Source organism: Phocoena phocoena, chromosome 2 (assembly GCF_963924675.1).
Source record: "Phocoena phocoena chromosome 2, mPhoPho1.1, whole genome shotgun sequence".
In the NCBI taxonomy this organism is placed as follows: domain Eukaryota; kingdom Metazoa; phylum Chordata; class Mammalia; order Artiodactyla; family Phocoenidae; genus Phocoena; species Phocoena phocoena.
Genome location: NC_089220.1, coordinates 107032134 through 107050998, shown reverse-complemented (window position 1 = coordinate 107050998; position 18865 = coordinate 107032134). Strand labels below are relative to the sequence as shown.

The 18865-nt window shown below is 38.3% G+C and overlaps 1 protein-coding gene across 5 annotated transcripts in view; it reads left to right on the top strand.

The window, feature by feature from the left end:
- Nucleotides 1-18865, top strand: part of CSNK1G1 (casein kinase 1 gamma 1) — a 145096-nt gene that overhangs the window by 77433 nt on the left and 48798 nt on the right. For all 5 annotated transcript variants that reach the window (XM_065872150.1, XM_065872152.1, XM_065872151.1 and 2 more), the window contains 2 exons: nt 648-688; nt 6491-6560. In XM_065872150.1, the coding sequence (XP_065728222.1) occupies nt 648-688; nt 6491-6560 (111 nt within the window). The remainder of the gene's footprint in view (nt 1-647; nt 689-6490; nt 6561-18865) is intronic.

Below are 18865 nucleotides of genomic sequence, written 5' to 3'. Positions count from 1 at the left end.
AGAAAACCTTACTTGTCAGTGAGTTAGAAAAATGAGGGTTTGTGTTTTTTGTGCCAAGAGTTAAAATCTCTCTATCTTTGTAATTCTGGCATTTCTTCTTCTTGGGTTGCCTCATAGCTCAATAGTTGGGAAATATTAAATAACAAAATGTGTGTGTGACAGACAAAGAGATTTGTTTTCTTTCATTTAAAAAAAAAAATTTATTTATTTATTTGGCTGCGCCAGGTCTTAGTTGTGGCATGCGGGATCTTTGTTACCACATGTGGGCTCTTAATTGTGGCATGCAGACTTCTTAGCTGAGGTATGCATGCAGGATCAAGTTCTCTGACCAGGGATGGAACCCTGGCTCCCTGCATTGGGAGCGTGGAGTCTTAACTACTGGACCACCAGGGAAGTCCCCGAGATTTGTTTTCTTTAAAATAAAAGATTCTCATGTCTAGCTTAAATTTTCAAATTCTCAAGCTGTTTTTGTTCTTGTCTTGCTGGGTCTCATTATCTCTGTTTGGCTTTTCACTTACAAATCATGTTTCATATATGTGAACAGCGTTGGGAATGTGACCTTTCTCATGACCCTGTAAGCTAAGATTTTGCTTTGCATTTCCCAGAATAAATGTCACTAAAACCTATACATTCTGCTTTTCCCCTAGGTAAAAATCTCTACACCAATGAATATGTAGCTATCAAACTGGTGAGTAGAATCTGTATTTGTGGTAATTATGTTTTAGTGCTCTCACCCTTCACATATCTTTTTACAGGAAATAATTGTAACCATTCACAAAAATACTAATGTTATTTTTCCTTGCATATGATCCCACATAGTCATTTCCTTCAAATATATATAGTGTTACAGTGATGAATCACTGTCTACTGTAAAACACTATATAGTTAGAGGATGCTAACTATAGTGTTAGCAATGATAAATCAAAAAAAGTTTATAAAACACAGCTGGAAGCAAAACAAAAAACCCTAGTAACTGCTGTAAACTTTGTACCTTTCACAGTGCTATTGTTTTTTATAATTTTCTTATTCTTGAATATGACTTATCCATTTTAAAAATGTAAGGTATTTATTAATATACTTCTGAATGTGATCATCTAATCATTGCCTTAAAAAGCTGTCAAACGTGAAAAACACATTACGTGGTCAGATTTGAAGCAAAGGGTTCAATTGGTTTTGTCATTGCTAATCTTATGAATAACTAACCTAGTCATTGAAAATAACATCCTGTTAAAAAAGAATAATTCTATTATTTTTAAGGATTAATAGTTTTAGAAGAAACAGTTCTTTATCTTATATTTAAGGTTGATGAAAAACCATTTCTAGCCATATGAAATGCTTTATATAACTAGTTTCTATGAAACTGTGTAAATATTGTCCTCCTAATAAATCCTAGTACATTTCCCAGGATCTGAAGGTAGTTTTGGGCTTTATTAGTTGGAAGGCAGAGGCGTTAATAGTTGAAGGAAGTATCTTATGGTAATTGCTGTTCTTTTCTAATGAATTGCCCCTACCACATCCACACCTGCTCTGTGGTCGGTCCTTTCCTCTCATTAAGCTTGTCTGTGGAGGAGTTAGAGTTGTCCTGTGAAGAACTGACTGGCATCAGATTAGTTTCTCTACAAAGAGGTGGACAGGGAGCAGGTCTTAGAGCAGGTAGCTCCTTGGGAACCAAGTGTTTTGTTTGTTGACTTGGAACTTTTGTTGGAGAAATTGGAGCAGGAAGAGAGACAATGCATGTAACAATGCAGACCAAATATTTTTCTCAGCTTGAATGTCAAGGAATTAACTGTATATTTGTATTTATGGGAATTTGATTATTCTGTGGAAGTGTTATCTAGTTCATCTCTTTTTTACTTTTTCTGTTTTATTGTTTTGTTAAGTTGGAATAATTTTTTTTTTTTTTTTTTTTTTTTTTTTTTTTGCGGTACACGGGCCTCCCACCGCTGCAGCCTCTCCCACTGCGGAGCACAGGCTCCAGACGCACAGGCCCAGCGGCCATGGCTCACGGGCCCAGCCACTCCGTGGCACGCAGGATCCTCCCAGACTGGGGCACGAACCCGCGTCCCCCGCATTGGCAGGCAGACTCCCAACCACTGCGCCACCAGGGAAGCCCCAAGTTGGAATAATTTTGATTCTTTGGGACTAGTAATAGGGAGAAGCAGCCCCTAAAACACTTTAAAATGTTGCCTCAATACTGTATATTTGTTATTGTCCCCTTATTTATCAAAACTTCTTCTGAGGCTTTCTGTTAGGGGCAACTCATTCTATCTAGATTCCTCTTTCCAAGTTCATACTAGTTGACCTGTTTAGATAAGGTTGCATAACATTATTGACATGACTGACTATTGCATTTCACTTACATTTTATTAAAGTTTTATTCTTTGTATGGCCAAGAGTTAAAGGTAGATAGACTTCATGTCATCTAGTATGGTGTGCCTCAGTACCTCATTTCTCTTTCAAATAAACCTTAAGTAAAGGCTTTTTAGAGGATGACAATCTTGTCTATGGGCCTCCTCTCTTGCTGTGGGGCTGTATTCTCTGTGGGAGGTACGATGGCAGTAATTGAGCTCTTTTCACTGTAACAGCAAAATTTGCCTTAAGCATTACTGTCCTACAAGGTAGCCATCTGCTCTCAGTTTAGGATTTCAGGCAGGCGTGTGTGTTCCAGAATAACCATGATTCTGGCAAATAGCCAGCCCTCTATGGAAATGTAATCAGCATCTGGCACAGAAATACAAGGAAGCCCTGGCTGGTAGTGTTTCAGTTCTACTTTGTTTGGATCTTCATTGTGGGCTCTTGTTTCTTGGATTTCTAGGAACATTTTTTTAAAAATCAGATACAGTGTAAACAAACTAGTGTGATGAACCCCTCCTTTACCCCTATCACTGAGGTTTCTGGGGTTCTTTTTAACAGAGGTTTTCTAACAGTTGTTTAAAAAGTTTTCTCTCCATGCTGCTAATCCTACTGCCTTTTACAATCTTATAGATTGTTTGCAGTGTCCTTTATTCATAGTGCTTTCAGAAGAGCCCTTGAAGCTCCAGTTGGTTGAGCAGGCTATGACTACGTGCTGAAGGGGTTGGCTGAAGGATGTAAGTCCTTCCGTCTGTGATAAAAAGCCCCTCATGTCTGAATGTATGTGATGTGTACACCCACTTTTAGCCCTATAACTCTAAAGAGATATTGCTTTTTTTAATCTGTTAACTTATTTACCCAAGATCAGATTGAATATTTCCTATTAATGTTTCCAGTATGAAGTTTGAAGGTATTAGGTTTGAAGAAGGATCTGTGTTTTTTAAAATTCATTGACTCTTGTGGTTTGTTCGAATTCAAGACTGTTTCTCCAGAAAGAACACTCCTCTTTCTAGTGTTTAGATCAACCTCTGGTTCCATATCAATTTGTCATCACTGTCTCTTTTGGTTTCTTTTGAATTATTAATGATTTTGCTAAAAGACAAATTCTGAAATTGGCTGCTTTGATGGTGATGTATTAGAAGATCTAAAACCTGAATGGAGACTCTGTAGCTGAAGAGATAAATGAATAAGGAAGTGACTCTACAGTATAGTCTTAAATACATTTTTTTGGAATACAAGAATCTTGAGAAACTTGAAGGCCAACTCTGATGCTTGCTGATTTTGCAATCAGAGAAGGGTATGAGTTCTTACTCATAGAGCGCCTTAGGGCTTTGAAGTATTCTAGCCTACCTGAATTGATTTAGATAAAACCTTCCTAGAAGCAAAGGTGTAGACTAGATAACTTCAAAGAAAGTTCTGAATTCTGTGATTTATGGATTCTGTATTTTAAGAAAAATGCAGAAAACTTCAAGTAGGTTCAGGAAGAGCTTTCAGGGGTGATCAAATAACTAAAAAGTAGGACCAGTGAGGAAAGGTTAAAAAAATTTAAATTACTTTGCTTGAATAAAGGAAGTTTAAGAAATGACTGAATAGCTTTGTTATTTGAAGATAGCTGTTATAGTATTCACAGGTTATTCGGGAGCTGTTTTGTCTTTGTTATTGAGGATATAAGAGAAATAGGCTAAACTTTCAGTAAGTGGAGATTGCAGTTACATATAAAGACCTTCTAAACCATGAAACTTGTTAAACACCAGCATGAATTAATAAGGGAAGCTGTGGAACTCTCCTTCCTTTGAGCCTATATTAAAAATAGGACAAATAACCATTCAATGGGGAAGAGGACAGTTTTTTTCAACAAATGGTGTTGGGAAAACTGGAGATCCACATGCAGTGAAGTGAGACCCTTTACATCATACACAAAAATTAACTCAAAATGGGTCAAAGGCCTAAACATAAGAGCCAAAACTATAAATATCTTAGAAGAAAACTTAGGGGAAAAGCTTCATAAGGTTAGATTTGGCAGTGATTTCTTGGATATAACACAAAAAAGCACAAGTAAGAAAAGATAGATAGGTTGGACTTTATCAAAAACTTTTGTGCATCAGAGGACTCTGAGCAGTGAAAAGATAACCCATGGAATGGGAGAAAATATTTGAAAATCATATATCTGATAAGGAATTGATTCTCGAATTTACCATTTTAACCATTTTTAGTTGCACAATTCAGTGGCATTAAGTACATTCACATTGGTGTGCACCCATCACTATCATCCATCTCTAGAACTTTTTTTTCACCTTCCTCGACTAAAATGCTGTACTCATTAAACACCAACAGCATTCCCCGCTCCCCCCAGCTCCTGGCAAGCACCATTCAACTTTCTGTCTATGAATTTGACTATTCTAGGTACCTAATACAAGTAGAATCATGCAGTGTTTGTCCTTTTGGGTCTGGCTTATTTCACTTAACATACCATCCCTGATTTTGTAGCATGTGTCAGAATGTCCTTCCTTTTTATGGCTAACTAATATGCCATCACACATATGGAACAAAATGTAACCACATTTTATTTATCCATCCATTTGTTTATAGATACTTGGGTCGCTTCACCTTTTGACTATTGCGAATTATATTGCAACAAACATGGGTCTACAAATATCATTTTGAGTCTGAGTTTTCAGTTCTTTTAGGTGTATATCCAGAAGTGGAATTGCTGGATCATGTGGTACTTCTATATTTAATTTTTTGAGAAATTGCTGTACTGTTTTCCACAGTAGCTGCACCATTTTACATTCCCACCAGCAGTGCACAAGGGTTCCAATTTCTCCACATCCTTACCAACATTTGTTATTTTCTGTGTTTTTGATATTAGCCATCCTAATGGATATACAGACGTACCTTTCAGGGTAATGTTTGATTTTCTTGTTAACTAGTTGCCTGATATACTGTCAATTCAGAATGATGAGCCAGCCAATTCTTGAAGTTTGGTATAGAGCAAAGTGTGGTAGTATGGCTGCTTTATCTTTGGGCTCTTTAGAAAACTCTATTTTTAAAAACTTGAACACTGTATTAATTAAAGTTACAAGTTACATATCTTAGTTGCATTTATAGTCTTTAATTCTCTGAAGTGTAAAAATAAATATACATAACACTGTTCCTACAGCTTTATTCATAATATTGAAAACTGAAAACAGTTCAAATGTCCAAAAGTTAAGGTTTGTGTGTATGTACACGCACACACACACACACACACACACACACACACACACACACACTAATATATAGTTTTACTTACTGTTATGGAATGATGTCATCATCACATGTTGAATTTAAAGACATAGAACACCAAATATAGTATGTTCTCATTTATTTAAAATACATTTTTGAGTCTATATTATATATAAATATATGTATAAATCAATATTTGGAAGAACATTCACCAAAATGTTAATAGTGCTTTTCTTTTAAATGATAGAATCTCAGGTTATTTTTACTTTCTTTCTAATTTTTGTGTATATGAAATTTTTTTCCTGAGCATATGTCATTTTTCTATAAATAATAAAACCATTTACTACCCAAAATTCATAATAAAACAAGAAGGAAATACTTGCTGGTATTTTTTTTTTTTTTTTGCCATACATGGGCCTCTCACTGCTGTGGCCTCTCCCGTCGCGGAGCAACAGTCTCCAGACGCGCAGGCCCAGTGGCCATGGCTCACGGGCCCAGCCGCTCCACGCCATGTGGGATCTTCCCGGACCGGGGCACGAACCCGTGTCCCCTGCATCAGCAGGCGGACTCTCAACCACTGTGCCACCAGGGAAGCCCTACTTGCTGGTATTTAATTAAAAGATTTGGCACCTGGTTTCCTAGGAGAATATATTTCAGAAGAATACTTCATGGTGAGAGAGCTATCCTTGAGTGATAGAGTATTTTTATTTAAATATCCGTGGCAGGGATTGTATATAATTCAGCTTCATCTTCCCCCAGATGTGCTTTCAAAGAGAAATTGTGGTAAGAAAATGCTATTATATATGAATATCATCTCTAAAATATTAAGTGGTCTTAGCCCTGGTTTACTCTGAAAACCTAGGAATGAAAAAACTGTCTAAATCTGATCACAATTTCTCTTCTTGGGTTTCAGGAACCAATAAAATCACGTGCTCCACAGCTTCATTTAGAGTACAGGTTTTATAAACAGCTCGGCAGTGCAGGTAAGTCAATGTTTCCTCCATTTATTCAGCATATAGCTTAGCTGAAAGCCCTAACATATGTAAATTTTCTTGTCTGCCTTTTTTGCCAGACCATGTATCTCCCCTACTTGCTGGATAGGTAAATACACATAGTCAACTAAAAAGCTACTTACTCTCTGGCATCTAGAAGGGCAGTTGAGTTGATTGGGGGTCTGTGCTACCATGCCTGCCCACAGACCAACCTGTGAATGCTTTCATTCACCTGAAATACACATGGAATGGTTTTTGCTTTTTGGTAGTTTATTCATTCTCTTTTCATTCCTTTGTGTATACAGAAAGAAAGGAGGAGGTGTTGGTAATTTTCAAGCTGTTTTTACCACATTGAGACTATATATCCATTTTAAAGACATATTACTAAAATATATCTTCTGAAATACCTTAACACTGTCACTTTATCTATTGTTCTCATTAATTTAGAAGACCTATCTATGTGATTGTAATAACCTATGACCTCTGAGGATTTTTAAAAAATTAAGTTTGTAATTTTTAAAAACATTCCTGTTTTTTTACCAAAAAGGTCAAATTTCTGAAATATTTTACTGGCTTGCAGAAAAATATATTGACTGAACAAATGTTACCAACTCTAAGGAGGTTGAACCCATAGGATTCCTACTGCAGAAGATGAAATCCTCCCGTGCTAGTTTAATTGTTTGACATTAATAGACGTTCCTCTGCTTTATGCTTCTTCAATGTGACAGTTTTTTGTGAATGACTGAAACATAGTTTCTATTTCAAGTACCATTATTGAAGGTACTGTTGAAGGAATTTGAGTTTCACTTCCTAAAATATATACAATTATATAAGAACCACTGGGTGTTATTCAAGTCATCTTATACCCTGACCATGGCAATAATCAGCCATAGTCATAACCTAGGGAGGCCAGGATGAGCGTTTGTCTTTCATTGAACCTAACATGAGTTCTTGCAGACAGCTCAAATGCATTCATCTCACCTGTTATATGCTGCCCCTCCACTGCTCACCTGCAAGTCTTCTTTTAAGCTGCGTGTCTTCAGTTCCTTCAGTTTTTTGCGTTATGTGATTAACAGGTACTTCACTGTCATTGCTCCACTAGGAAGCATGAATGTACACACACACACACTCCTAGTTTTGTGATGTCCCTCTTAAATGAGCATCATAAAACAGCACCAGTAACTCTGGATTTGGAGGCAGTGGGATTATTATCTTCCTTGATCTGGACACAATAGTTCTATTAATTTAGGTTAGCTATTTTTTTTTTTTTTTGCGGTACACGGGCCTCTCACTGTTGTGGCCTCTCCTGTTGTGGAGCACAGGCTCCGGAAGTGCAGGCTCAGCGGCCATGGCTCACGGATCCAGCCGCTCCGCGGCATGTGGGATCCTCCCGGACCGGGGCACGAACCCGTGTCCCCTGCGTCAGCAGGCGGACCCTCAACCACTGCGCCACCAGGGAAGCCCCTAGGTTAGCTATTTTAACAGCCATTTTACATAGTTGACTTTTATGCATTTGTGTTCTACTCAGTTGAAACCTTTATGTCTTTTTTACATAAGCTGCCATCAACCGAGGCTTTCTGAATTTTTCTGGTTATATAATTGATTTTGATCACCAGAACCTCCTAAGTGTCATCTTATTTTATCCCATTATTACTAAGTATTCGGATGCTTTTCAGTCCTAATTCTGTTACTGATGATTACACATTGACTGTTTTTTAATTATAACTGCATATCCACCCTGCCCCTTCCATAAGACTACTATAAGCTCCTTAAGAACAGGCTTGTGCCTTCTTCACCCTGGTGTCTCAAATGTATCTCAGGGCCCTTCATAGTTCTTTCACATGATAGGAAGCTGGGAAGAATTCTGGTGACAGAAGGAACTTAGGAAGATTTGATAAGCATGCGTTTTAGATTTTTGCCAAGTTATTAAGAAAGATATTCCTTGAGGATGGCTGAAAAAGGGAAATTATTTAATTATGATAGGTAAAAAGTGGATTTATTTAGAGAGATACACATTCCGTAGACAGAATGTGGTCCGTCTCAAAAGGTGAGAACGGCCCTGGGAGAAACACACTCCACAGAGTGTGGGCCATCTCAGAAGGCGAGAGGCCAGGAAATTTATTTTGAAAGTAGATCAGTTGACAAAGTACACAAGATTTCACCATGTCTCCCTATAAATGTGAGCATGAACACTAGAGCTTCTTCCTAAGTTACAGGCACAAGCATTTCTCTTCCTATTTTTCTAGAGTGAAGTTCCCAGCTGCAAATGTTACTCATCAGTAGTTAATGTATGAGCAGCTAGAGCACATATGCCCTTCTCTTCAGAACCAAGGTGATGCTGTGGCACTGTAAATAAACAGCCTTTCACGCTGAAAGCACACACACCAAAATTACACAGTCGTTGTTTTTACTTACTGGTGCTTCGTCTGTCATTAATCAGCACAGGCCGAAGATTTGCACGATATTTGGGTATCATGACAAGGAATACTTTAAAAGAAAAAGAAGCCCATTGTGACTTAGGTTTGTTCAAGGAATTAATCAGTACTTACGAAATAAATGGATGAAATTTGGGGGGAGAAATGAGTGATTATGAATTTAAAGGACACTGATATAGCTTGAGACTTTAAATTCCTAGAATAAGAACTTCTGTGTTGGCTTGAGAATAATTTGACCATTTTTTTCCTTAAGTACAAAAGTCTTATTCATTACCTTGCTTTTTGACCCCTACATTGCCCTGACTGTATGATCTGGAAATTCATACCAGTTCTCTACTCATGGGTAGATAGAACAAAAATGGTAGTACTGGATGATTGTGAACATGGTTTAAGGTGGAGCTCTTCCTGATTGTCCCTTCTTTTCCTTGTTTGATCTCTAACTTCTTCCCTTCTATACCATCGTGTTCTCTAGTGGACAGTCACACTTCTAGCTTTCTTTGCTGAGTGTAACTTTGCCATCAAGAATTTCAAGACCTGATTATTTACTGTGAAGGTTATCTCTAAGATAATCAGGGAAGAAAGAGGGCCTTGAGAGTCTTGAAACTGAGAATGAGGATTTTGGTCTTCCTAAAAGCTGTCATTTTTTTCCTTTTTTCATTTATTGTAGAAACCAAATTATGAAATATTAAAGGATATTTTGAAAGGAGATGGTGGTCCATGTTCTTATCACCCTAACTCAGCCACATTTTATTTGAATATTTCTCTTTTTCATATGTAGACATATTTCATAGTTAATCTCAGTAAACATGCAATTACATGTCTTCATTCACTGAACATTGTAACATTTGTCTTGATGCTGCATTAGATACACGTTTCTAATCATTGTATAATATCCTGTCAGCTTTGTAGACCATAATTTAGGCATGCATTTAGTGCTGTCAGACTTGTAGCTTGTTTTTATTTGAAGAAAGCATTTCTCCTATTGATATACCTGAGTATATAACTCAGTATATAACTCAAAACTTTTCCTTCATATGTTCTGCCATTTACTCCGCATATGATATGACGGTGATTTTCAAATGTTTAAAGATCTATTAAATGATAGATTAAGTTTATTCCAAAGGATTCCAGAATAAAAATTATAGAAAGAAATTTCAGTAAGATAAGTTTGACTTTGTATCACAATTAAAACAGTGTGAAAAAGTAATCTAAGTGTCATCAATATGGGTCTGGGTAAATAAATGGTGATATATTTATACCACGGAATTAGCTATTAAAAAGAAAGCAGAGGGCTTCCCTGGTGGCGCAGTGGTTGAGAGTCCGCCTGCCGATGCAGGGGACACGGGTTCGTGCCCCGGTCCGGGAGGATCCCGCATGCCACGGAGCCGCTGGGCCCGTGAGCCATGGCCGCTGAGCCTGCGCGTCCAGAGCCTGTGCTCCGCAGCGGGAGAGGCCCCAACAGTGAGAGGCCCGCGTACCGCAAAAAAAAAAAAAAAAAGTTAATGATTATCTTTGAAGAGAATGATTAGAAATGGGAAGCAGTCTTTAGGTTTACACTTTAATCCTTTCATGTTGGTTGTATTTTCTGCCCTGATCATGTATTATTATTGTATTGTTGTTGTTATTATAATAGCTAATTTTTTAAAAGAGTACAGCAGTGGATTTATGGTCTCTCTCTTACCTCTTCCATCACCAAGCAACCTGTTTCTGTCCCCATGTATCTGGAGCCATGTGTTAACAGTTTCAGGCATAAGGTCAACAAATGATGATAAAGTGGTACAATACTGTGTTTCCTTTCTTTCCAAACACCTTCTTGTAGGAAGAAAAAAACCAAATCGTGAACTGGAATAAGCTGTCTTATGCAATAGGATTTCCTGTCTCTTAGCAAGAGGGCAGTTTTCAGGCAGAAGTTAAACAGTTACGCATTCTGGATGTTATAAGGGAGATATGTGCACTGGGTAGAAAGTTAGATTACGTGACTTTTTAAGGCCTATTTGAACACTGAGATTGTATTAAAAACTTTAAAGACCATGTTACCATGCAAAAAACATCCTGGTGCAGATATTTATACTTGGGGTCTTACTCAGTTTCAGAAGATATAAACTTATTTTTCTAAGTTAATTACATCATAAATATAACCCTGGCAAAGTGGACACCCAGTAGTCAGTGAATCCAAATGGGAACATTATCTACTATTTTCACATTTTTGGATGGGTGCAGGTGGGGTAGATTTTTATTTGCAAATTATGGTTCAGTTATTGAGCCTGATATTGCTGGAGAATTTCCAAATTTATTTCAAAGAAAAATAGTATTTTTAAAATGTGAACTCTGCAACTATATGTAATGACTATGGAAAATTATTATATTATTCTTTTCCTCACTGTTGGAACATCAAAGTTTTAGGTTTTCTCCGGTGACTAAACCAAATACATTCTTCAGTTTTGTCTTATTTTTGCTTCATTTTTTCTTATATCATTGTTTTGATTTTTCACAGTACAAAGGGCTTTGGCACTGAGTGCAGTTATACTTTTCTTTTCAGATGTAACTTTGTATAGGTTGTTCTGAGTACACAAGATTAGAAATAAGGGACTTAAAGATTGACTCTGGGTTCCCTGGCTTGCCCTCCTGGTAGCTTCAGTATTTGTTTGGTACAATGGGCCAGCTTCACAAGAAAGAACAGTATTTAATCATGGTAATTAAAGACTGTAAGCCTTGCATTCAGCAGATGAAAGCACCCAGTGAGTTTTAACCATCTTTCTTATTTTCTTATCATTTTCTTCAGTGATCAGTGTTGGGTTAATTGTAATATAGTCACCATGGGTAAATCTCAAACTTATTTTCCTGTTATGGGAATGTTTTTAGGTTTCCCTGTGCTCTGAGTGTCCTTTTACTTAGGAGAGTATATACATTGTCAGTTTATAAATTTCCCAGCCAACAAATCTTTTATCCAGCACACCTCCCACTTTTGCTTATGTCCTAACACACAGGAACAGGACATGTGGATGACAGGTTTGGGGCAGAGGTAGGCAAAACCAGTGGCCTCAACAGAGAGGAGCCCTAAACATAAGAGAGGGACAGTATGAGCACAAAGGTTCATAGCTAGATAGGGACTGGTCACATAATACGGGTCAGTATATGTTTGGTAATTAACTAAAAGATGAATAAACCAGAACCAAGCATGCAGCTGAAGTGGCAGGAGAGAGAGGGAGGAAGGGAGAGGGAATGAGTCAGCAAGAGCAGGAGCAAATGAAGGAAGATGGGGAAGGGGTGAATAGGCAAATGGCAAGAAAATAGGATTCTAGAGACAGAAATGAGAGTGCAAGTGATAAAATCTGGTGGAGGCCTCTGAAGTAGCCAGAAGGAGCAATAAAGTTGCCTTCTGTTACTGTTCTCAGAGTTAGCTGTTTCTTAGGAACAGTGGTTTTGAACAATAGCTTGGATATTTTTAGTAAAAGTAGTACGGTAGGTTATGGTAAATTCCCATCACTTCACTTGGCATTTGGAAAGGCCTAATTTATAATATAAACAGATAATACAATGATCTCTTTGCTTCTGGAGGCTTCTTAATTGTATTGAGAGATCCTAAAGGTAGTAGAAGTACTCATCATGCTCTGGTTAAACATTTAATTCCACTTCCACCCAGCAACCTGCCTGGGAAAATTTCTTAGGGGCTCTGGGAATAAATATCATATCATAGACAATCTAAGCCTGAGCTGCCATGTCCTGGCTTTCCAGCAGCTATTCTAATCTGCTAATGACTATTCTGCTTTGGCTTTCTTGTAAAGGAGATGGTAATCCTCAAATTAAAGACAGCAAAAGGGAATTCCCTGGCGGTCCAGTGGTTAGGACTGCGCACTTTCACTACAGGGGGTACGGGTTCTATCCCTGATCAGGGAACTCCCGCAAGCCTCGCGGCGAGGCCAATAAATACATAAATAAAATCTTTAAAATTAAAAAGACAATAAGATACTTACTGAAATTTCACAGTGTAACAAAGCCCAGGCAAAAATCTCATTGGAAAGAGAAAGCAAGTGAACTTAAGTGCCCACTAGGTACTTTATATGGTTATTTTATTTTTCCCATTTTGAGCACGGGGAAGTTTAGTAACTTACTTTACCCAGGGTCACACAATAGGAAAACCTGAGCTAGGAATGTGTTTGTCCCATGTTTTCCTACAGATTTCTGTCTTGTGTGCATACCGAGCAGAGGCCAGATGCCTGGCACCTTCTACCCATTACCCCTTGCCTAATTGTAATAGAATAGTGGAACATAGTTGTTAAAGTGTTAATTGATGCAAAGCCCCAGAACTTTCCCCCAGTGAAACAGTAGGGTTTCCTGTTTCATATGGTGCCCCCAAATTTCATGCCTTTGTTACCTCCAAAATCTTTTATGGCCTTGGGTGATCTAGGTTTTGAAACATTTCTTTCCAAAGTAAATTAATCATTTGGGTTGAATACTTGTGCCATATGTGCAACTGAGGAGCTCAGAGCTACCCCACCCAAGCCATTTTCACCCACTGAAACCTTTATGCTATGAATAAAGTATTCATATTCCGTAATACCTATATGGGAAAAGAATCTGAAAAAGAAAGAATATATGTATATGTATAACTGAATCACTCTGCTGTACACCTGAAACTAACACAATATTGTAAATCACCTATACACCAATAAAATTTTTAAAAGAAGTATTCATACTCTGCAATTTTGAAGTTTCTGGGAAAGAGTGGTTTTATATGTCATCAAAAAAGATAGGAGGTATAGGTTGGTACCAGAAAAAGAGCTTTGAATCTAGGCACCTGTTAACAGGAACATGGTTCTACTTCAAGAGAGAAATAAAGCATAAATCTGAAGAAAATCATGAGAAAGTGTGAGATTGGCAAAACCGTCCTATAGTGTTGTGGACTTCCTTAGGAGTAAATTATAAAAAGGCTGGGCAAACACAGGAAGCAGGACACAGGAAAATAAAAAATAAGAACATCTGAAGAGATGTTGGAAAGATGGGGATTTTACTGAAAATAGAAGTGAATCCTACAACAAGAGTAGTTACGAACAAATAACATGGGTCAGCTTAGATGTTCAATAGTTAGGAGTGCTTTAAGGAATTGAGAAGAAACGTTTTCGTCTCCAGTTGGGCAGAAAGTTTTCATAACAAGAGAAGAAAGGATGAAATAGTGAACTTGGTAAAAGAAAGTGAAATCTGGATTCTTTCTTGCCATATATAAGTTTTTCAGAAGTCTCTCTGCCAGAGGTATTACAGAGAGAGGAGACATATACCACTAAATTCAGGGAAAACCAATCTTAATTAGTATAAATGGGCAGTCTTGAAATTACATTTTGAGAACTAGAGATTTAGACATTTGCCATCTCTAATTATAGGCAGTGTACATAAGTGGAGACAGCCAAGAATGGGAGCAAGGAGAAAAGTTTAGCCCAAGTTTTCCCACTGTTTTTCTGTGAGTTACTATTAACCTTGTGCCCCTGCTATGCCTCAGTTTCCTTATTCATGTAACGGGAAACCTCCTCTTTCTTATTGAGTTTGCAGAGCTTCCAGGGATGAATGAGGTAATGTCTGTAAAGGCCTTGAATCCTTAAGGAAAAAGTGCTATATAAACACAAGGCAGCATTGTTTTACATTGAAACCAAAGATCTAACTTTCCGTAGAAATGGAAATATCCTATTTACATTTCTTATAGCTTTGAAAAATATCAGAATGAAGAGATAACAGTTTCATTTTTGAAGAATTTTTGATGGATTCTCAAACAATAGTGACTTAATATTTCCCAGTCCTTTCTCTGACTTAATAGAGCAGAATTCTGCTGTGGTGAACCCATCACATCTGTGATCTTGAGGGAGATGTTTGTTTCTTTCAGAGGAGCTGAATGTGGTCGTGTTCAAATACAGTTATGAGCCTGCTTGGTGAGAATGACCACTTTTGCTTCTACAACTCCACAGCCTTTCGTGCCAGTTTGGAGGGGACACTTGGCCACAGCCATCTTGTACTACCTGGAAAAGAACTCCAGAAAAAAAAATCCAATTGCCATACCTATTTTTGTTTTGTAAAATGGAATTGAAACCACTATGCAAGGACCAGGCCAAAGGCTTCATTAATATTTGGTCCTTACTGTAACTGGATTCACCTCTGAATTCTCAAAGGAAGTGGTCTTACTAGTGATGAACTACTGAAACATCACAAGTAAGGTTTATTACAGTAGTCTGTGGGAATGTTAGTGAATGTCATTGCCCCCCAAAATGAAAGATACAAATGGTTGAGCTGCCTCCTGCCTCCAGTGTAGAAGGTGAGATTTCTTAGGAAGCCAGACAGTGTAAAGGGACAGATAGTAAATATTTTAAGCTTGGTGGGCCACTTGTCTCTGTTGTAACTATTCAACTCGTGTTATCTATATTCAGCTCTTGTTGTCCTTGTAGCACAAACATAGCCATAAACAGTTTGTAAACAAATGAGCTATATTCCAATAAAGGTTTATTCATGGACACTGAAATTTGAATTTTATGTAATTTTCACTGCTGAAATATTCTTCTTTAAATTTTTTTCAAATATTTAAAAATGTAGAAACTATTCTTAGTTCTCTAATCATGCAAAAGTAGTTGGGCCAGATTTGACCTAAAGGCTATAGTTTGCTGATCTCAGCTCTAGCATGGCAGCTACCAAAACTCCTTATTCTTTTTTATCGCTTAGTTCAGTTTGCATAACATAAGAATTACCTCGAGACTTCCCTGGTGGTCCAGGGGTTAAGATTGCATGCTTCCAATGCAAGGAACACGGGTTCAATCCCTGATGGGGGAACTATCCTGCATGCTGAGTGGTGCAGCCAGAAAAAAAAAAAGTAATTACTGCAAGGAATACTTCCTTATTCCTTATATATATTCCACCCTTTTCTAAAAAATAAATTTATTTATTTATTTATGGCTGCGTTGGGTCTTTGTTGCTGCACACGGGCTTTCTCTAGTTGTGGCGAGCGGGGGCTACTCTCGTTGCGGTGCGGGGGCTTCTCTCATTAGGAGCACGGGCTCTAGGCACGCAGGCTCAGTACTTGTGGCTTGTGGGCTCTAGAGCGCAGACTCAGTAGTTGTGGTGCACGGGCTTAGTTGCTCTGCAACTAAGTTCCCGGACCAGGGCTCAAACCCATGCCCCTGCATTGGCAGGCGGGTTCTTAACCACTGAGCCACCAGGGAAGTCCACATTCTACCCTTGAGGCACTGTAATGAGAGAACTTACAGAGAGAGAGCCATATCCCTCATTCTGTGGACTTTTCACAGTGTAATATGCTGCTGGATTGTGAACTTTTTTTTTCCATTTATTTTATTGAAGTATAGTTGATTTACAATGTGTGTTAATTTCTGCTGTACAGCAAAGTGATTCAGTTATACATTCTTTTTCATATTCTTTTCTATTATGGTTTATTACAAGATATTGAATATAGTTCCATGTGCTATACAGTAGGACCTTGTTGTTTATTCTATATATTATAGTTTACATCTGCTAATCCCAGACTCCCAGTCCATCCCTCCCTTACCCTCCTCCCCCTAGGCAACCACAAGTATGTTCTCTATGTCTGTGAGTCTATTTCTGTTCATAGATAAATTAATTTGTGTCATATTTTAGCTTCCACATGTAATTGATATCATATGGTGTTTGTCTTTCTCTTTCTGACTTACTTCACATAGTATGATAATCTCTAGGTCCATTCATGTTGCCGCAAATGGCATTATTTTGTTCTCTTTTATGACAGAGTAGCATTCCATTGTATATATGCACCACATCTTCTTTATCCATTCATCTGTTGATGGACATTTAGGTTGTTTCCATGTCTTGGCTACTGTAAATAGTGCTGCAGTGAACATAGGATGCATATATCTTTTTGAATTATAGATTTCTACAGATATATGGCCAGGAGTGGGATTGCTGTATCATATGGCAACTCTATTTTTAGTTTTTTTGAGGAACCTCCATACTGTCTTCTATAGTGGCTGCACCAGTTTACATTCCCACCAACAATGTAAGGAGGGTTCCCTGGGTTGTGAGCTTTTTAAGGGTGAGAAGCATCTTTTATTTATTATAGTATTATTTGCGTATCACTTAATCCAAAGAAGAGACTCAACAAATGTCAAATTGATGAAATCTCAGTATATAAACTCTTCCAGCAGGATTTCACTGGCAGTGAGATCACCAAGTTAAGTGGCAGCTTCTTTCTTTTATGGGTACACTCTCCTCTTCAAGATCTCAGCCTCTTCTTTATTTGCTCATGCTAGCAATTCTTGATTAACTGTATTAAGGAAGCAGAATAGAGATATGAATGAATAATTCAAGATATTAGAATGAAGTCCTCCACATTTTTTCTACAGGGATTTGGTGTAGTCAGAGACATGTATATTCACTATTACCTATAAACTTAGAGCATCCAAGAACTGCCTGGCAAAAGTTCTGGAATTTAAGCCTTTTGAAGGTAGGAATTATGTGTGGTTCTCATAAATATAGTGGCTGTAGTAGTGCACATCTTCATACATAAATGGCCCATCAGCAGGTAGAAGATTATTTGGGCACAATCACATTGAAACAGTTGTCATAATTTGTCAACTTATTGCTTGGCTCCACTCTCAACAGTTATAGTTCAGAAAAGATAGGACTCTAGATCTCTTACTATGCTACCTAAAAAAGAGAGTAACTTTTTTTTTTTAATATGTATTTGGCTGTGCTGGGTCTTAGTTGCAGCATGTGGAATCTTCATTGCAGCATGCGTGTGGGATCTAGTTCCCTGATCAGGATCGAACCCAGGCCCCCTGCATTGGGAGCACAGAGTCTTAACCACTGGACCACCAGGGAAGTCCCAAAAGAGAGTAACTTTAAAGAAGGAATTTACAACTATCTGTGTGCAGCTTGCCCAAAGGAAAAATTTTTTTTCACTTAAAAAATTATTTTGTTAAGTTATGGAGAAAACTATTATCATTGAAGGTTTAGAAAAATACATAAAAGAAAGACTTAATCTCTCTACTCACAACTACTATTCTCATGTGTACTTCCTTAGTCTTTTTTTTTTTTTAATTTATTTTTGTCTGCGTTGGGTCTTCATTGCCGTGCGTGGGCTTTCTCTAGTTGTGGCGAGTGGGGGCTACTCTTCGTTGTGTTGCAGGGGCTTCTCATTGTGGTGGCTTCTCTTGTTGCAGAGCACGGGCTCTAGGCACGCGGGCTTCAGTAGTCATGGCACGTGGGCTTAGTAGTTGTGGCTCGTGGGCTCAAGAGCGCAGGCTCAGTAGTTGTGGCGCACGGGCTTAGTTGCTCCGCGGCATATGGGATCTTCCGGGACCAGGGCTCGAACCTATGTCCCCTGCATTGGCAGGCAGATTCTTAACCACTGCACCACCAGGGAAGTCCCCCTTCATCTTTTTTTTTTTAAATATTTATTTATTTATGGCTGCATTGGGTCTTCGTTGCTGTGCGTGGCCTTTCTCTAGTTGTGGCGAGCGGGGGCTACTCTTTGTTGAGGTGCACAGGCTTCTCATTGCAGTGGCTTTTCTTGTTGTGGAGCACAGACTCTAGGCGCACAGGCTTCAGTAGCTGTGGCACGTGGGTTCAGTAGTTGTGGCTTGTGGGCTCTAGAGCACAGGCTCAGTACGTGTGGCGCATGGGCTTAGTTGCTCCACGGCATATGGGATCTTCCTGGACCAGGGCTTGAACCCGTGTCCCCTGCATTGGCAGGCGGATTCTTAACCGCTGCGCCACCAGGGAAGCCCCCCCTTAATCTTTTTATGTATATATTTTCATTACAAATTTTTCTGATTTAAATATAAGGTGGGGGTCTGTTTATCAAATGGGAAGGTGTAAGTTTCAAACAGTGCTGAG